General features: G+C 38.5%; 1 protein-coding gene across 2 annotated transcripts in view; it reads left to right on the forward strand.

Moving 5' to 3' along the window:
• Positions 1–20,855, forward strand: part of MYLK4 (myosin light chain kinase family member 4) — a 91,768-nt gene extending 70,913 nt beyond the window's left edge. For both annotated transcript variants that reach the window (XM_087930769.1, XM_087930768.1), the window contains 9 exons: positions 223–316; positions 1,747–1,856; positions 4,255–4,396; positions 7,505–7,575; positions 9,033–9,161; positions 10,862–11,014; positions 12,359–12,437; positions 13,243–13,303; positions 18,521–20,855. In XM_087930769.1, coding sequence (XP_087786895.1) covers positions 223–316; positions 1,747–1,856; positions 4,255–4,396; positions 7,505–7,575; positions 9,033–9,161; positions 10,862–11,014; positions 12,359–12,437; positions 13,243–13,266 — 802 coding nt within the window. In that variant the 3' untranslated portion in view covers positions 13,267–13,303; positions 18,521–20,855. The remainder of the gene's footprint in view (positions 1–222; positions 317–1,746; positions 1,857–4,254; positions 4,397–7,504; positions 7,576–9,032; positions 9,162–10,861; positions 11,015–12,358; positions 12,438–13,242; positions 13,304–18,520) is intronic.

Raw genomic sequence — 20,855 nt, forward strand, 5'->3', positions numbered from 1 at the left:
CCTGGGCATTGTCATTTTTCGTGCTTCTCTTTTGGAAATAGGATCAATCATGTTGATCTCCTAAATTTTTTATTATAACGTTTTAACAAGTGTATAAGATCAGCCTTCAAGGTCAGGGCAACTGATTCTCCTAATCCTAAAACTGTCCTAACTTCAAAATAAATGAAATGAAAAGTCACCTGAGGCCTGGTTTCAATTATGCTTTTTTCCCCCTTTCTCTAGTGGACGATTTGGCCAGGTGTATAAATGTGAAGAAAAGGAGACAAATCTCAAATTAGCAGCCAAAATTATAAAAGCCAGGAATGTAAAGGAAAAGGTAAGCGGGGTTTGAATAACACCTTAGAACAGGGGTGTCAAACTCACATCATTGTGGTGGTGTCACATGATGTATCTGGACCTTTTCCCTTTCACTAAACTTGGCATGGACGTGGCTAGCACATGACGCATCCAGCCTGCAGACCGCAAATTTGACAACCCTGCCCTAGAGCAATGTGGGGGCTTTGTTATCTACTGATTTGGTTTCACCTGAACAAACTTTTCCTAATGAACTCTCATTGGCTTTTTATGTGATATAAAGATCTTAGCTATTTGTACAAAGAGCAGCCTTTGAAATCTCCACTTCAATCTCTTCCCCCTCCTCCCATCAAATTAGGTAATCTATAAAGCAGAGGTTACAAATCAAGGTTGTTTATTATAACTTCTTTCACATTATTATTTTAGGAAGAAAATCTTACCCTTTCTTCTCAGCTCTTGCTCATTTGTCCAACAACAGTTTAACAAACATTCATTGCCAAAGAATGCCTCAACACACTGCTTTGGAATTGAAAGTTATACTTGGGTGGGAAACCACATAGGAATACCATACTATAAACTAGATTTAAATAGTAAAAAACAAAAGCTCAGAAGGCAGTAATGGCAAGCCAGATCTACATTGTTGTCAAAAAAAACCAAAAAAAATGTCCCCATGAGATTTTTAGGAGTTATTCTGGAAACTTAATCCTATTCTTAGGAACTAGGGAATAACAGAAGCCCAATAGATTGATTCTTCTCCTAGATATGTTATTGCATTTTAGACAAGAAAAAAATTGCATATGCTGCAGAACACAGAATCTCTCTCTCTCTCTCTAATCATCTCTCTAAACAAACAAGCCTAGGATTTAACTCTTATACCTTTCTCTCCTGCTCTTTCCTATAAAGGCCTTAAGATATTTTTTCTCATTCTTGGACACGCCTCACCTGCTTTCTCTAGTCTTTCTGGAACAGCATTCAGCTTACCAGTTTAGCCAATATAGATCAACAATATAAAATCGGTTTCTTTCTGTGTTTTTTTTTCTAGAAAACTGCCTGAGTAGTTCAAAATACTTCTAGCTCATCAAACAAAGTAGAAGTACTGTCCATCTGAGTAGAAACCTAAAGAATGACAGTCATGACTCCTTCTAAATTGCAGTTGCTCTTGAAATCTTAGGGAAAAATGTTTCCTATGGCACTGAAGACCTGGGCAAAGCATTTTGTTGCCATATGTAATTTGGAGCACAGTAACCTGCTAAAACCTGATCTGTCTATTATCAACGTTGGTGGTGGATATTTCCACCAACGGTTCATCACTTTGGGATCACATTGCATTGGGAAAAGGGTGCTTTAAGGCTTTAACAAATACATGGAGGCAGGAAAATCAACAATACTAAAGATGGCATCAAAAGTTTTGCTACGTTCTCCTCAAATGTAACAACATTCTTTTTTTTCCAGGATGAAGTGAAAAATGAGATTAATATCATGAATCAGTTGACCCACGTGAACATCATTCAGCTGTATGATGCTTTTGAATCAAAAAATGATGTTGTCCTTGTTATGGAATAGTATGTATCAACCAGCTCTTTATTTTGCTTCTCTTACTTAGCTGTGTCTAGAACCACTAAGCCTTTAATATGATCCTCCTCATTCCCTACTCAGTCAACACAATGCTAAACCCAGAAATTGTAGTTATTTTTTATGGGAGTGTAGAAGATATAGCCATCCTGTATGGTTTACACAGCCGTTCAGTTCCAACCTACATCTTCCATTTTCCTCTGACCTACTTACAGTAACTTGGAACAGGTTTATAAAGATTACATAGTGATTGAGCAGAAGTAAGTTCTGGGGAGAAAAAACATCTTCTAAATTCACATTTAGGAAATTTCTTTATTGGAATCAGTATCCGCACTTACCATTTCTGTGCAGATATTTACAGATTCAAAATTAGAAAGCATACAGAGATTCTGTTTGCATATGGATGTATTGAAACATACAATTTGATTGGGTTATTTGAATTTTTATATGCAACTTTACAAGGAGAGGCTATCCTGAAAAGTAGGAAGGGGAAGTTGGAAGCATGAACTAGATTGGCATCATTTTCAGTGAAATGTGTTTAGAGATATCAGGGATTTAATTTTGTATATAAAGCACGTGCATTACTACTGAAGAATGTCATTAATGCATTAGAGCAGGGGTGTCAAACTCAAGGCCCAAGAGCCAGGTCTGGCCTGCAGGGTGCTTAGATCTGGTCCACAGGGCCACCCTGGAAACAGCGAAGGACTGGCCTATGGTTCCTCTGCCACTGAAAACGGGCTCCTGAGCTCCATTTTTGGCTGTGACAGCCTCTGGCAACTCCCTGCCAGTGAAAATATGCAGCCCTCCCAAGCTCTGTTTTCTGTTTTCACTGGCAGAGGGTTGCAGGAGGCTGTTGCAGCCAAAAATGGAGCTCAGGAGCCCTTTTTCACTGGCATGGGTCACCACAGCTGCCCCCAACATGAGTGATTTTGAGCTGGCCATGCCCATCCCAGTCATGCCCCCTCAAGATCAAACACAACTCTGAGGCGGCTCTCAATGAATTAGAGTTTAACACCCCTGCATTAGAGGGTCATATTTTTAAGGCAGTCATCTGTCTCCCTCTCTCTCTCTCTCTGACTGAAGAATACTAATTATTTGGAGAATAAATGCCATACTTCTATTTCTATACATCCATGGTTTATAGTCATTGTTAACTCACTGAAAACCATATGTATATCTATGACATATCTCTTGACATTCACCTCCTGACATTCTTCACCTTCAAAAAACATAAAGCTGTTGACACTGTTTTGGAATTACTATCAAATACTATATTCTAGATCAGCGGTCACCAACCGGTGGGCTGCAGCCCACTGATGGGCCTTGAGAAAATTTTGGTGGGCCACAGAGAAATCCCACCCCAGAGCAACCCCCCAAAGTAATTAATCCAAGCTCCGCAGAAACACAAGACTGCGCCGCCCACATGGCCTGCGGGAACCCTCCCCTCGCACTCACTCCTTACCTGGTAAACTTGCCTGCTAAAATTTCTATTTTTCCTTTTTCTGACCATCATCGGTTCGGCTCTGCTGGGAGATTTAGATTAGCTAGGAAGCAAGAAATGGTTGGATTTCTTGCTTTCTAGCTAGTCTTTAGATCTTCGACTCTGCTTCCCTTAGGACTGAAGGTTTGCTTGCAAACAAATTCAGCACAGACTCACAGCAAGAAAATTTGAGAGACTGAGCTATCCGATAGCAGATAGATAGATCACTGAATGATTCTGTGAGCAACTCAATCTGCCTGCTTTGCCTGATTTTGGGTAAAAATTGCTTTTTTTATAAAAAAATTCAATATTTACATACATGATGTGTTGTGAGTTAATTTTGTGAGTTTGCTTGCAAGCAAATTTTATGTGACAGACTGAGCTAGCCAATGGCAGATAGATAGATCTCTGAATGAATCTGTGATTCTGTGAGCAACTCAATCTGCCTGCCTGCTTTGCCTGATTTTGGGTAAAAGTTGCTCTTTTTTATAAAAAAATTCAATATTTATATAAATATTTATAATATTTACATACAAGCCATGCCCACAAATTAAGCCATGCCCACAGAACCAGTTAGTGGTCCCTGGGATCTAAAATTGTGAGTTTGGTGGTCCCTGAGGTCCAAGGTTGGAGTCCCCTGTTCTAGATCGTGTAATTACCAAGTCCTGAAATGTTTGTTGCAGTTTGTTTGTTTTGTACATAATCCAGTATATGAGGGTCTATGTCGGCATGTACATAGTCCTATGGGAAACATACATTTCTGACCAGCCTTCCCCAATTCTAGTTTTCCTTATAATCCTAGATAGTCTGGACATGGGGAATTTGCCAGGTTGGAGACTATTGTCCTTGAATGTAAAACTTTCATTACATTGAATTACCAGTTAAGCCTATCTGTCTCTCTTTTTCAGTGTGGAAGGAGGAGAACTGTTTGATCGGATTCTTGATGAGAACTCCAACTTGACGGAGATGGATGCCGTATTATTCATAAAGCAAATCTGTGAAGGGGTTCAGTACATGCATCAAATGTATATTCTCCATTTGGACTTGAAGGTTCTGTGCATTTGTTGTACTTCCCTTGCAAAAAAAAATGTATATACTAGACTGAACATCTTAGAACAGATATTATGGCTGCAGTTAATGGCCCTTTTTGATTTGGAGTTCTGAGTATCATGAATAGACTCAACTTTCAGATAATAAAAGCATATTAGGAGTGGGGATAGAAGTGAGAACCCAGCTTGTCCTTTATCCATAGACCTGGTAGGCAATGGGTAGAACATCTGCTCAGCTTGAGGACACCACATTTCAGTTAATCAGGAGGAGATCCAAGGGCCACAAGACAGCAACTAAAATGATCGATCCTCTTGTAAGAACAATTGCGACTTTTCTGTTTCCTATTTGCTGTGATTGCAATATACTGTCTTCCAGCATGTCATGGTGTTGAAAAGCAGAGTAAAGCTCAAATGATAGGGAACTTGAATCTTCTCTCTGCTCCTTCCTTTCTTGATATGGTAGCTCTCAGGACAGCTGAAAAGGGTTAGTTATTAATATTAAGGAAATAACTATTCCTATAGCCTAAATTCTTTTTTTTTTTAATGTAACAAATTTTATTAATTTTCAAAGAGAATACACAGACAAACAAAACATAAAACATAAGAACATAGAACATCTTTTCTAAAAAAACTGCTTAACAAAACAAATAAGACATCTCATTTAAGTACAACATAATTCTAAATTATCACGTTTCCACACACAATTTAATATGCATCTTATATATTCAACTTCATATCTTATTACTCTTTTCCAACTTCTCACTATTTCTTCCTTTATTTCTGTTCCATTTTATTCATTAAACTCATACTTTCATGTATTTCATATTACTATATTTCATATTATTACTATTTCATATGTTCTTATCCAACATCATTAATCCTCAATAAACAAACATAAGCTAAGAAAATACATAACATAAAAACATAAAACTTCTTTTTAGAAAGCGGCTTAACCCCGGGTTATAACTTTTTATACAGACATAAATCAATTCCTATAGCCTAAATTCTTAAGGCAAGCGATTAAGTGAATGGATGATAGAATAGAATACTTCATTTGGCCAAGTGTGGTTAGGCCCACAAGGAATTTGTCTCTGGTACAGAAGTTCTCAGCTCACATGCAAAACAACAGAGTAATAATAATGATACCAATAAGAAGGGTAGTAAAGAAGATGAGAAGCATAATAATAATAATAATAATACAACAGCCATACAACATGAATATTATACTTAAATGTAAGACGGTACTGTGAGAATAAGGGTTTCAGCAGAGTGATGGCATAAGGGAAAAAACTGTCCTGTGTCTAGTTGTTTTGGGATGCATTGCCCTATAGCGGCATCCTGAGGGGAGAAGTTGAAACAGTTTATGTTCAGGATGTCAGGGGTCAGCAGATATTTCCTCAGCCCTTCTTCTGACCTGCTCAATATACAGGTTTTCTATGGAAGTCAGGCTGGTTGCAACGTTTCTTTCTGCAGTCCGAACTATTCGTTGAAGTCTGTTCTTGTCCTGTTTAGTTGCTGTACAAAACAGACAGCTGTACAAATACAAATGGCTGACTCAATAATTCCTCTGTAGAACTGTATTGATATTTCCTGGGGCAGCCTGAAGTTGAACTTCCTGAGTTGATTCAAGAAGAGCATTCTTTGTTCTGCCTTTTTTAATGATGGTTCTAATGACATTTCAAATTCTTCAGGAGATTATAGAACCCCAACACTTGGGGAAACTCTACTGATGATGATGGGATCAGGCAAAAATTCTATCAACTTTTTATAAATAATGAGAAATTAAGAGGCATACATTAGATGGCAAGGCTATAGCAGATGTCAAACTCCATTGAATCAAGAACTGCCCCTGAAGTTGTCTTCCTCTAAGAAGAGCAGCTATTGAGCCTTGTTGCATTCTATATGTTTATTTATATAGGCATCCAGGGCCTTGGTTGTCTCTAAACTAGAGCCATGTATTTGGCTACTTAGCTTGACGAATGTGATCCCAAATAATTGAATAACCTGGTGAGAGTGAATGCATATTATGTTACTCGAACGTCTCTCTGTTTTCAGTTCTATAACACTAAAATCATTAGGAAAAACTCAGTTGCCTGTGGCCAAAGAAAAATCTATTTTTTTTTTTCATGCCGAACCCTCTGTTTGCAAAAACCACCGAGTCTGGATTTGAAGAGAGACAATATCAATTTTTCTTTTTTGTTGTTACTCATTTCATTGGATAAGGTAGTTTTTAATCACCAATTTGTTTAATAGAATACCAATTTGCTACATTACCTAGTTATGCATTTTTATCAGATGTTGGAACGTTTAGTTTTATGAGAGTAACTGAATGAAAATCTGATTAATTTTGTATTTTATCTGGTTTGGGGATTCAGCCCAGAATTTACTTTGGAATATTTCTTTGACATAGATATTCATGATTTATTTTTCTTTAAATATTTGTAAATTTGGGGGGAAGTGCAAGGGGTATTGTTGTCTGAAGGCTAACATCACAAAAGAAACTGTTGTTTAGCTGTTTAACTGTTGTGTAAGTAACATTTGAGTAAAGTTTGAGTCCGTCATTAATCTATGAAGCAGAACCAAAGAAACCAGCATTTGAATAATTTAGCTGTGTACCTATAACAGCTTTTTATCACCTATATTAGTTAATAGTTAATTTCTGCACAGTCCACAAATTTTCCTGGGGTTAATCAGATATTGGTTTGTTGAAGGGTAAATTAAGTTCAACTACACAGAAAAGTATTAAAGCAATTTTTTCTGAAATACCCCAATATCAGCACACAATGGGCTGCAAATTACAGTCCCTGGCTTCCTGAAACCAGCCAGAGTGCTTTCATTTCCTTTTTGAAAGCTCACTAATGAATTCTTTATCTCAAATTTCTGTATTCTGTCGAACAGAAAGGCCACCACAAGGGAAATGCTGCCTTGGTGGAGTGTTCCCAGCCTCAAATACCACATGATTATAGTATGATGTATCCACAGAGCCTAACCTGCTATAAAAGACCAGCATCCACATGTGTATTTTTATGCTCTGGTGTATTTTTAACACTGATCCCAGAGCATTTCTTTCACCATTTCTCATAAATGTGCACTTTTCTTCTTCTGACAGCCTGAGAATATCTTGTGTGTGAATCGAGAGGAATATCAAATAAAGATTATTGACTTTGGGCTGGCAAGAAGGTATGTAGCTTTAATCCAATAGTCAGCAGTTCTCATTTTTTTCAATTGATGGCGTATCAGTTCGATGTCATGTTTTTGGGATAAACAAGATTAAATAAGAAGTGAGGTGTCATTAATCTATTAGAAGAGGGTTGACCTTGGATAACATTGCTCTAGTTTAGATACTGGAGGACTTGGGATCTGAAATTTTCATAGAAAAGTTCTGTATGCTATTATTATTTCTTCTGTCATTTAAAAAAAAAATCAACTCAAAGAATTTGCCAGTGAATCCTGTTGTTATTAGAGTAGGAAGGGGGTTGGTACAATAAAAAGGGCAGAGGTAATATTCAGCAGGTTCTGACCAGTTCTGGAGAAGCGGTAGCAGAAATTTTGAGTAGTTCGGAGAACTGGTAAATACCACCTCTGACTGGCCCCGCCCCCATCTATTCTCTGCCTCCCCAGTCCCAGCTGATCGGCTGGGTCTTCTTTTGTTGCCCTGCACAGGAGAACGGAGCTGGAAAGCAGGTTAGTGGGGTGGGGAGGGAATGGGATTTTGCAGTATCCTTCCCCAGCCATGCCCACTAAGCCACGCCCACCAAGCCACGTCCACAGAACTGGATGTTCTAATGAGGCCAAAATCATGGGTAAAAGCAGAGATGATATTAAGCAGGTTCTGACCAGTTCTGGAGAACCGGTAGCAGAAATGTTGAGTAGTTTGGAGAACCAGCAAATACCACCTCTGACTGGAGATTGTACCATATCCTTCCCCTTCCACACCAACCAAGCCACACCCACAGAACTGGTAGTAAAAAAAATTTGGATCCCACCACTGGGTAAAAGTCATCAAAGTGAGCCTTTCATTCTGAAAGCCTTCAGTACTTTCAAGTGGCACTTATTTAACTTCATAAGTTAAATATTAAGCCCTTCTTAAGACGCCATTCTTAGACCCAACAGTATTAGAGAACATTCATACAGTCTCCAACCTTCACCCTTTGGGAAGGTTGTTCAGAACATGTTTGGCTCCCAGTTACAAAGGACCCAGGATGAAATGAATTTTCTGCACCTTTTCAACCTAGGATCAGGACAGGGGCAGGGCACAGAACTGAAACAACATTGGTCACATTTGTTCATGACTTCTGGAGGGAAGGGTGATGCACCCATTCTGACCAGAGGTACGCAGGTTCTGACCAGTTCTAGAGAACCGGTAGTGGAAATTTTGAGTAGTTCAGAGAACCGGTAGTGGAAATTTTGAATAGTTCAGAATACCACCTCTCACTGCCCCCTCCCCACAATCTATTCTCTGCCTTCCCAGCCCCAGCTGATCAGCTGGGTCTTCTTTTGTTGCCTTGCACAGGAGAATAGAACTGGAAAGCAGGTTAGTGGGGTGGGGAGAGAATGGGGATTTTGCAGTATCAAGGCCATATTTGCTACTCCTGTTTCCCACACACCTATTTTTTTTTTCCTGTTTTGTTTCTTAGGTACAAACCAAGGGAAAAACTTAAGATTAACTTTGGCACTCCAGAATTTCTTGCTCCTGAAGTTGTGAACTATGATTTTGTTTCTTTTCCTACTGATATGTGGAGTATTGGTGTCATTGCCTACATGTTGTAAGTTAAACTAAAGTCAAAATATTATGATTGTGAGTGCTTCCAGATAAAATTTTTATTGTGCTGTCACGTAATTTTATTGGGTCATAGAATTTTATTGGATGAGGAAAGATAATGATAATGGCAATTTTCCTTATTGATTTTTTTAAATGTATTAGCTGCCCATCTTACCACACTGTAACTCTCAGCAGCTTACAATATTAAAAGATAAAACAGTATAAAATAAAATAAGTACAATACTATCAAAAATAAAACTAGCTAAAAAGATGGGGAGAGAGGGAGTGTGATGAGAACGGAAGAAGGTGGGATCAACCAACCCCAATGTGAAACTCCTCTGATGGAGCCCCAGGCCAACTGACAGAGCCAGGATTTTAAACTATCGCAGCAGGTAAGGAGGGTTGGAGCCAACCTCACTCCAGTGGAGAGGATAAGATGTTCCAAAAGGACTCACATTTTCTGAGAACATCTTCCATTATTTCCCATACTAGAGAATCTCTTAGATAGAAAAGATAGATGACATAATACTGTGTGATTGATAACATAGACTTCCCATCTGGAACATCCTTAGGTTTTTTTGTATCAAGTTCATGCAGTTCAAAAAAACAACAACCCCGTAGTGTATTTCTTGTTCTAACTCATATATCATAAAATAGTTTACAAAGATTTTAGCTTATGAAGCTTGATTGTGAAGAGCACAAGAGGAAAAAAAAAATTGGCTGATGTTGAAGCCAGGAATCCTAAAATCACAGCCTCTAGCACTATGCTGATGACATTTCTGTGACAGCTGAAAATGCAAAAGATCTGCAGCCTCCAGTAATGAAAGACAAGGAGCATAGTGGAAAAAAAATGCAACTAACATTAAATAGAAGAACAAACTAATGAAAACAGATACAGCAGGGGGTTCGGGCTGAAATGAAGATATGGTGATAGTTTTTTAGGATCTATGATAAAATAAATCTACGATAAAATAAATCAATAATCAAGAAATACATTGCAAACTAGCATTTGATAGAATAGGAAGGAAAAGCTTGGAAAACATATTCAGATGCCATGCTGCATCTGTGCCAAGGGTCTTTAAACTTGGCAAGTTTAAGACTTGTGGACTTCAACTCCCAGAATTCCTGAGCTAACATGACTGGAGGAGGAATTCTGGGAATTCTACAAATATCATAATCATGGAAGTTATCCCATTCCCTGTGACACTTTATAGAAGCAAAGGGTTAGAAGCAGTACAGAAGTGTGCTTTTGAACGCTGGTGTTGGAGAAGACTCTTGAGTAATGCCAAGAAAGCTCTGTTTACGGCTGCAGGTCATGTCAGTTAAAGAATTCCAACTGGCAGGGTCCAAGAAGACAACCTTATTTGCTCTTGTTCCCTTCTTGTGTAATATTCACATACACACCTGAAGGTGAGGCAGGCCCCTGTCTCCTAGCCTTCAAAAAAGGAGTTAAGCCTCATGTGGGGAACTCAGAAAGAAAGACACACGGTTGTGGAGCTGGTTGGTACTCTGAGAAAACTCCCTAACTCCTTTTTTTTTTTACCGCGTTCAACCAACCTCACCTCCTTTTAGATCCTATTCCTTTAAGAAAATAATTCTTACATACTGATTTTCTGCTTTAACATTTTTATTGTACACCATCCAGAGTTCAGAAATATTTTCTTTTGCTTAATGAACATGGGTCTTTTTTTTCCCTTCCTACAGGATTACTGGATTATCTCCTTTTCTGGGTGATGATGATAATGAGACTTTGAACAACATCCTGGCTTGTAGGTGGGACTTTGAAGAGGAAGAATTTCAAAATGTGTCTGAAGAAGCCAAAGATTTCATCTCTAAGCTTCTTATCAAAGAAAAATGGTAATTACACACCTAATGTTTTGTTTTTAATATGTTGTCTGCTCAGTTCCATTAGAAATACACAAAAATAATAATAATGTTTGACAGAATTATATTAAGACTACTGAAATGAACAAGAAATAAAACAAATTTATATATATATAAGTGAAATGCCACTCAAGCATCATCACAAAATCTCTAGAACCATAAAGCCTACAAACTTGAAATTTGGCACGTATGTTCTCTTGGCTTCTAGGTGTTCACTAAGAAAGGATTTTTCAAAATGACCATCAGAGCATTAGTATTTTTTATATTATTATTAACACGCTCTGATGTTAAGGAATTCTACTCCCCCTCCCCACCTGAAAATAAATCTGTTCCAAATGCAAAACACAAGCAGAGGAAAGGAGTTTTCCTTTCAGTTTTAGTTTCACAGCACCAAGCAGCTTTAGTACAGAACAGTTGAGCTAAGCCACCCCCAGGCTCCTTGCTGTCTCCTTCTTGCTTACACAGCAAATACTGCTTCAGTTTCCAAGCAGCCCTCAACTCTCTCACACACTGACAGGATGCTAGCCAGATGAATACCAATGGATGCCGGTAGGCAGAGGCAGAATTTTTTTCCTTATTTTCCTCCCCCAAAACTAAGGCCAATCACATAGTTTCATAGTGAAGCACAGATATTGAGCTCGTCCATGATATGCCAAAAATGAAAACTGTTTGCATTTTATTAAAAGGTTATTTAGGATAAGGCACATTTTATGTAACTAGTATCTAGTTACTCAGTTATTTTTTTTTTATTAATAAAGCTGAAGGATAACCATGTTAGTAATGATGATGATAATTGAATTGGCCCAAAGAGGAAGAATGGGAACACCACTAAAGCTGCAAAGTTCTAAGGAAAAGAAATGGCACAAATCACTCAGTAGTCCTTAACTTACAACCATTTGCTTAGTGTCCATTTGAAGTTATAACAGCACTAAAAAAAAGTGACTTACAACTGATCCTCAGACTTGGAAGTGTTGCAGCATTCCCAGAGTCATGGATCAAAATTTAGGCACTTGCCATGTATTGACAATGATTACAGCGCTTTGTGATTTACTTGGGGGGAAAAGGTCCAAAATCAGACATGCCTCATTTAACAACTGTCTTACTTAGCTATAGAAATTCTGGTCCCAACTGTGATTGTATAGAAACCAGAAGATGGCACCGTTTCTATGGATGAAAATTAGCCTAGATCAAGCTAAAGCTGTCTGTTGCTATTGCCTCTGTTACCTTAAAACACCAACACACAAGCAAATATCAGACTTACGTATTTAAAAATTCCTGTATACATATCACATGATAACCTTGTTCTTGTCTGTTTAGCTGGAGAATAAGTGCAGGTGCAGCTTTAAAACACCCTTGGTTGTCCAACCAAACACTCCATTGCAAACTGGAAGCTAAGGTCTGTAGATCTGATCAAAATTGCTTTTATCTCTTAATCTCTTTGTATGAAGAGGTGCTTATTCATTAGCCTGATCGCTACACATCAGTCTTCTATTCATGTCTACTATTTGATGACCAGATTATTGCAAGGGATTGGGGATGAGTGGGGGAAGCTATGGAAGATATTCACAGTCAGGTCCTCACTAAAATGGTGTTGTTATCTTTGTTACCATAATTTACTCTTATCCCATAAATTATAATTGTGAGCAATTTCTTGCAAAAGATGTTCATAGAGTACTATACAGGTATGTAACTTGAAATATGAATTCAGCCCTGGTCATATGGTTTTTTAAAAAATGGTTACTTATCTTGCCTGTAACAGAATAACAGAGTTGGAAGGGACCTTGGAGGTCTTCTAGTCCAGCCCCTGCACAAGCAGGAAACCCTATACCATTTCAGACTTTTTATGTACTTCTTAAATTTGCCTGTATTTCTCTATAAATGCCATTTGCAAGCAAACTCCTTGTCTAGTTAGCCTAGTTTTTTTGTTAGAGGAAGAACTGAGGTAATTGTGCATGTGTAAAATCTCACATCCATCTGGTCTCCCTATCTCTTCCAGATGTTATCTGTGTAGTAAATAGATGCAAATGTATCGATTTCTCACTTTATAAAGAGAGCCAGTGGCTCAATAAATGCACCAATTCTGTTCCATGATTTGCATTTGCTCAGCTTAGCCAAACCAATAAAAACACACTGACAATTGCTGTTTGAAATGTATTATTATATGGCAGGTCTGATTTATTTTATCTTTCTTGCTCTTGTAGAAGAAGAAGAAATGTCCCTCTTAAGCACTTGTGGTTCCATAACATCTCTCAGAACTGAAAGGTTGGCATTAAGTTTATATGTATCTATGTATGTATTACTGGCAAGTGCCCATTTTGTGGCCACCCTGTGGAGGTCATCTCAGATACTCCCACTGCCAGTTATTGCAGCATAGTAAATCGAAGCAATTTCTTCCTGCCTTCACAGTGGCCAAAAGAAACATTAGAACTATGTAATGAAGAGTTGCAAACTGAATCCACTGGCTGCAATTATCTAGCATCATTTTCCCACGCTCCCATATGTGCACTGCCTTTGGGTAAATACCAAAAGGACACGGCATTAGATCATGCCTTCTCTTAACATTGCTAAATAATTAGTGATGCTAAGGTTAGGGTTGGGCCTAGGAGTACGTATGTTTACAAACAAGACTCATGGCACGCAATGAGGCTTAGTTACGAGAAAAGGCGCATGTCTGATTTTGAATAGAGTCACATATACCCTGCAAAAGGGCAGGGGTGAAATTTGTACCAAATATTGCCACAGGTTGAATTATATAATATATCAGCATATTTACAAATCCATGGGACTTTTATGTGCATCATTCTGGTTTTTTTTGCATGTCTGTAACTACTTGTGGGCTGGACTGGAGACTGAAAACCTACACTGTAATTTCAGGAAATCCTGCTTAGCAATTTGAGATCTCAGTAGATAGGGCCCGCCTATTTTCAGGAATACTATGGAAATCCTAAAGTCTCAAATCTTACTGTTCAAGAAAAGTTTAAATTCTTTGGAATCTGTATTATTCAGCCAGGATTACATTCTTCTTTTGTGTTACCTGGCAACACTGTATATTAAATAGTCTCTGTAACTAGTAGCTGGGATTTTTTTTTTTTTACTTTGAAATAGTAAACTTATGTAGTGCTTGTAGTTTAAGTTTTAAAAATAGCCTCATCTCTATATATGTGATTGTGATGGGACCTCCCTCACAAAGACTATCCCCAGACTCAGAGCTATAAAGCCAATCGGTCCATGTCTAAAACAATGAGCTTAAATTTGAATGACTTCCCTATGATAACTTTTTCCCCTTTCTGTTACCAGAGATTCCATTCGTGGCTCTCCACTGCCAAGAAGCCTTGGGACCACAGGTCCCAGAATTCCCAGCCAGCGTAGTTGATGGACCTCTGGCTGGAAATTTGGGGAACTGCCGTTCCAGTACAGAGAAGGACAGCAGGGAGGCAAAGTGTCTGTTTTTTTAAAATAAATGTTTGATAAATTAATACCCCCCCAAAAAAAAAATCCTTTTAAAGCATCTCAGAACTAGTTCTGCATTTGCAAAGGTCAAGAATTCCTGCTTTATCACAACCACTTGTTGTTTTTAAATACCTTGAATATTAACTATGAGACAGAAAAAAGGAGACAAGCCACTTTTCATTCAGAGGGCTAATTCTGAACAGGCCATGCGGTAATATGAATCCGCCCTGTGGAACTACGAATGTAATTGAATGGTTTGTCATTCAAGTATTTTGTTGCAAAGACGCCGTCTGCAGAGTTTCAAGGCTTCACAGTGGCTTCCCGTAAGTTGTTTCTATGTCTAAGCCACCAAAACCACATTGTTCCTAACCACTTCAGACACGAATTGAGTCAAAATTGTGGGAAGAACCATGATTGCTTGATCCAGACAGGGATCAGGCAAAAAAAAAAAAATATTTTTACCGGGCCTTGATCTTCGGTGCTGCTTGAATGGAACTAACTGAAATGAAGAAGAATCCATGGTTTATCTAAGTCATGCCAGACATTCCAACTGAAGCAGAAGGCAGTTGGCAGGACTTTCCTTCTTAGCTGTTGTTGAGGATTGCTGTGTTATTGGGTTTCCCCCCCTTCCCTATTGCCTTGCTGTTTTGACACTATGCCAGATTTTCTTTGGGGTGTGTGTGGGAATCATAAATCAAGGTTCTCTCAGAGAGAGCAGAGGTGATATTCAGCAGGTTCTGATCAGTTCTGGAGAACCGGTAGCAGAAATTTTGAGTAGTTCAGAATATCATCTCTGACTGGCTCCGCCCCCATCTATTCTTTGCCTCCTGCATCCCAGCTGATTAGCTGGGTCTTCTTTTGTTGCCTTGCACAGAAGAATGGAGCTGGAAAGCAGGTTAGTGGGGTATGGAGGGTATGGACATTTTGCATATCCTTCCCCTGCCATGCCCACCAAGCCACGTCCTCCAAGCTATGCCACACCCACCAAGCCATGCCCACAGAACCAGTAATAAAATTTTTTGAATCCCACCACTGAGACAGAGCCATCTTTGCAAATGCATATTGGGGCTGGAGGGCTGAAACAACGGTCTCCAGCTACATAATGCTGTCTTGTATAAATGCACCTTAGCTTAGTGGAGTAGCTTATTTCAATCCTGATCCCAAACATGAATTACACCCGAAACAACTGTAAGAATCATATAAAGGCATTTTCTTGTACTGGGGAAGAAAAGCCAAGTGACACCAGAGGTTAAAAGTATCTCCTGGGACAAGTAAAACATTGAAATTTCTTATTGTTGTTGACTGCCGAGTCCATGATGAATAGGCCAAAGCGTATTACTCTGATTTAGTTAGATATAATCTAGTTTAGATTAGATTGTAAAGAGTGCAAAAGAGATTTCATATCACACACAGAAGTATTGGAACAAAGAAACAATAGTAACTCGCTTGCAAGTGTTTGAGGGGGGAAATGCAAACACCAACAGTTCCTCAGATCTGATTCCAGCATTAGGCAGAACACACAGGTCTGTCTTGGCAGGCAGAGAACAAAATTAAACAGAAATGTTGTAATATAAGATGTACTCAATGTCTCCTTTGTTTTGCTTGGTGATGTTGACTGCTAATTCATTCATAGTTTTTAAAAGACCATCACAACCGTCTCGGAGGACATTTTAGAACTAGGCTTTCTTTGTAAAAGAATACGTAGGGTAAAATCGAATGCAGCTCTTTGGCTGATGAAGCTGCTGCCATCAATGGAATAAGGCAGAGGATTCGTCCTTCCCGCACAACCCTTTCAGATTGAAATATTGATGGAACTTGAGGAAAGCGATCAGCTTTTAGCAAAAGTGAAGGGTGCCTGTTAATGAAAAAAAAATAACAAAAATATTTTGCCTCTTCTAAGTCTGAGAGGTTCTGTATGCAAGTTTGAATTCTGACTACTCAGATTCTAAACCAGGCAGAAGCCCCAGCTCCCTTGAAATCTTCCCCTCCAACATCTGTACAGATCAAGGATTACTTCTCGCAAGAATATGATGGCAGGGACACTGTAGATAGTCTGTAGCCCTCACTCCATATTATTACTCAATTATACAAAGGGAGAATAACCAGTAGAAAAAAAATATCTGTGGAATCGTCTCCTTCTGGGAATCAGATGTGAACTAATACATCTGTTGTCTTGCAGGAATATCTCCTGCATGCATTGCTAGTGTTCTGCTTGCAAAGAGATACAAAGATGTTCTCAGTTAGTTAAACCAGGATAAAGATCACAATCAGGAGGCTTGCTCAGACCAAAGACAACAATGCAGGCTTTAGCACATGTTCTTCCCCTTTGCCTGAAGAGCTTGTGCAAGATGTTGTAAGTTTCAAACACTCCCTCACTCAAAAGAAATCAAGCCGAGGCTTCATTTCACTTTGGGGTAGCATGCAACAATATGAAAAACAAAAAAACAAAACTGAAATTATCTGTCAAACTGTGATCCACGTAGTTGTTGTGGTTAGCCAGCAGCAGGTGCAGATGGCTGAGGAGAGTGAGGACTCAGATGAGGGGCCAGGACCATCAGGGAGTCGACTGCTGCCTTCAGGGATTGTGGGAGCTGGCAGCAGTGACGAGGAGGTTCCCGAGGAGCCTGTGCCAAGTGCAGGATGATTCGTAGAAGAGAACAGCTGGAGCAGCACAGGCGACTCGGGAGTAAGGATGCAACATAATGGCCCCTCCCTCCAGGGAATATAAGCCTGGTTTCAAAAGTTTTTTGTTTTTGGAGAAAGCAAAAACATTCGAAGAACCCAGCATTGTGTGTAGAGATTCTGGCTTATTGAAAGAATTCTGTCAAGGCTTTTCTGGTTGGAAGCCATCTTTTATCTACAAAGAAGTTTATTTGTAGATTAAAGCTGTGAAGATTTGAGTTACTGAGTTTATCTGAGATTTTCTTGCTGGTATCAGGGTTGGGTCAGAACAATAGCGATCCTTTTTAAATGGTGTCAGAGCAGCTTTTCCTGGACTGTGGCAATCAACATTGGAATTGACATTTTTTTTAATTAAAAAGAGGAAAGAAAATCTCCCAGGAAGGAAAAAAAAACATGTTAGTCTGCTTTACTCTTAAGCTAACTTGCAATGTGCACAGTGGGTTTCATACAAAAAGCAATCTCTCCTTGCTTTTTAATGATACAATCCACCAAATGGATTGTTTGAGACCCAGATTGGTGCTATGATTAAGGCATCAGTGATCAGGAGAGCTGGTGAATTCTGGTTCCCCCTTGGCACAAAGCCACATGGGTGACTGTGGGCTAATTACTCTCCCTCAGCCCTAGGAAGGCAAACCACTTCTGAAAATCTTGCCCATAAAACTCCAGAGACTTACCTAGGTAAGCACCAGGAGTCAAAACAGACTCAATAGCAAAGGAAAGAAAAATTTTCATTAAAGATATTTTCATGTCTTACAGTTTAGACTTTGACTTTTTCTTCCACAACTGAGAAGGCTCACAGATGTCACATAACGTTTTCCACCAGAGCACCAATATTTCATTCCCAATGTTCCACTTCTCACTTCCAAATAATGGGATTATGGTGTTTGCTTCAAAGCAGAAGTCTCCGGCCATGAAGCAGAGAGCAATGATTCTCTTGGCTGGGAAATGCTGAGATGCAGAGAGCAAGATAAGAAATTGAAATACCAGATTGAGTGTACAACAGTATTTGTGCTAAGTCTTAAACTAGTCTGCTGCTCTCAAACATGGTAGAGGGTGAAGTATAGTAGTAGATGGTCACCTGTCAGACCAATTAGATCTGTTCATGGAATGCCCAAAATATCAATGCATTATCTTACCCTGGTCTATAAGATAATTGGCTGGTCAGAACAGTAATCATAGTAATGGCTGCTATCTTGCCTTTTTTTTTCTTTTTTACCACACGCTGCAGACACCCTGTAAATATTCAACACTAAACTATGATTCAGCGTAACCTTTTGATGTAGCTTCGATGCTTTTGAAAGTATATATTGTGGGTTTAACCTGTGGCTTATTCTGTTTCTTTTGCAGGAGAAGCTGCTGTGTAATCACTGCTTTTGTGACGTTTGGAAACCTAGATGAGTTGTTCTGAGGCTTCTCCTTCCTCTCCTACTACTCCCCGAGATGACTTGAGATTTTTTATTAAGTGGACCAACAACCACTTGAGCTGCAGGATTTACACCCCAATGGTGCTGAGCTACTTTCTTCTTCCCCTGCTTTCTTTCAGCCTTCGGGGTCAACTGGTATTTCCAGGAAAGAATGCCATTTGAAGACAGTACTAATTTGTGCTTGAGATTGGTATCTTTGCTTACAGTCAGTGGTGATGTTTCTGGTGTTTCCAGAAGTTTCAGCTGTTGGAAGTATGGTGAGATGATCAGATTCCTGCTCAGCTCAGCAACAGAGGTTGACTTTGATTTTGTGATGGCTGCTTTCAAAACTACTGCATTGAAAAACATGCTGTTAGAAAACAATGGGGCAAAATTATGTATAATGGTTCAGAGAAGGTGGTCTCTCTTTTTCCTGCAAACAGAGAATGACACTGCTATCATCACGCATGAACAACATGACAAGATATTCCCTGGAATGTCTTCTCCACGCCTGCTGCTAACATATAGTAATATTCTAATATTTGTTTAAAGTGGGAACTTTTGAAAAAGTTGCATTTGGCAAGGATGGATCTCGAATGCTGGTTTTTCTTTCATTTTGTTTGAATTTGATAGCTTGTGAATCTTCTTCATTGTCTCTGAATGTTTCTATTTAAAATTGCCACAGGTAAAAACAAATGGACTCTCCTAGTTTCTGAAAGCTGGTGCAGTGAAGGGTTGGGAGTTTGCAAATGGGAACTGTGAATAGGTAGAAATTTCCCTGGTGATCTCGGGCAACAAGCTGTCTTTCTGCTTTAGTTCCCTAAGTGTTTGCAAAGGGCATTGTGGGGTGGGGTGGGGTGGAGGAGTCAGGTGGAGAGAGTTGGGCAAAGGGAGCTAAAGATGTCACATGCTTCCTGATATCATTATGCAAGTGAAGGAACATGATCTGTATACTTTGTGAAATGACATCATACTGCATATGACATCTTGTTGCATGTACTGGATGATGGGCTCAGCCCATCATCTCAACATTATTCTAGTTTACAAATCCAGGTGCTGCCTGCAAACAGCTTTGTGGGTCTCAACACAAGAAACATTTTACAGACAAGAAATAATAGGCAAACACAATAAGTTATACTAGAATTTTGCCAAAGGAACGATAAACTAAATTGAGTGAAGAATTAGTGGCACAGAGATATAATTGTCAGTGGTTCTCTTATTTACAATTATTAGAAAGATTTCAAGTAGACAAAATAATTTATAGTTTTGGACATTGTAAGCCTGAGTCTGAAACAGAACTGCACCCAAATTAGTTTAGTAAAGCAATTGTTAAACATATAAGTGTTAATTGACATTTGAAACAGAAGAAAAGAAATGAAAGAAATGATAAAGTGGGCAAAAATGTTGGGTAAAATACACAGATGGAATAATGGGAAAATACATTGCTGAATGGTTTGAAATATACTTTATGTTATAATCTTAAAATGATTTTTATAAAATGATGTACCATAAATATATGTACTGTTGAGATATCTATCTATTATCTATCTAGCTATTATCTATCTATCTATCTATATCTATCTATCTATCCTTCAAATTTATATGAGAAGCATGAACAAGAGGGGACATTTTATCATGTTTAGTGGATATGTAAAAAAGCTAGAAAATTCTGGATCTAAACTCATACATTGATTCAGCAGATTTTCAAGATTAATACACAATTGAAACCAGAGGGGGTTTTTTTTGAGAGGGATTGATAGATAAAAGTTATGGAATGTTGTTGTTGTACAGTATAATTGCAGTATGCACAAAAAATGAAATATATGGCATTATCCCAATGGAAGGGTGGTTGATGAAGGTGATGGAACTTGCCAAGATGGCTAAATGGACTTCTTTGATTAGGCAGAATATCTATGTTTGTTGCTAACTGGAACCTTTATAGATTTTTTTTGTGTAAAACAGAAAAAAAATGAAGTTATGATTTATGGATTGAATGATTAGACAGAATGGATTACAGAAAGAAGTCAGTTATGTTGTAATCATACAGAAAGAGGTAGATTGAACATTGTACTGCTGTAAAGAAGATTGGAAGCTACTTCTTTGTATGTTTTTTTCTTTCTTTTCTATTTTTCTTTTACCTTTTTTCCCTTTCTTGCAGTTTAACTTTTTCTTCAATTTATTTCTTTTTCTGTTCTTTATCTTACTTTATATCAGTTTGTATTTATTTTCATTTTCCTTTTTAAAAAATCTTTAATAAAATATATTATTACCACAGCTAT

This window comes from Pseudonaja textilis, chromosome 3 (assembly GCF_049901715.1).
Source record: "Pseudonaja textilis isolate UNSWEBS1 chromosome 3, rPseTex1.2, whole genome shotgun sequence".
Lineage (NCBI taxonomy): Eukaryota > Metazoa > Chordata > Lepidosauria > Squamata > Elapidae > Pseudonaja > Pseudonaja textilis.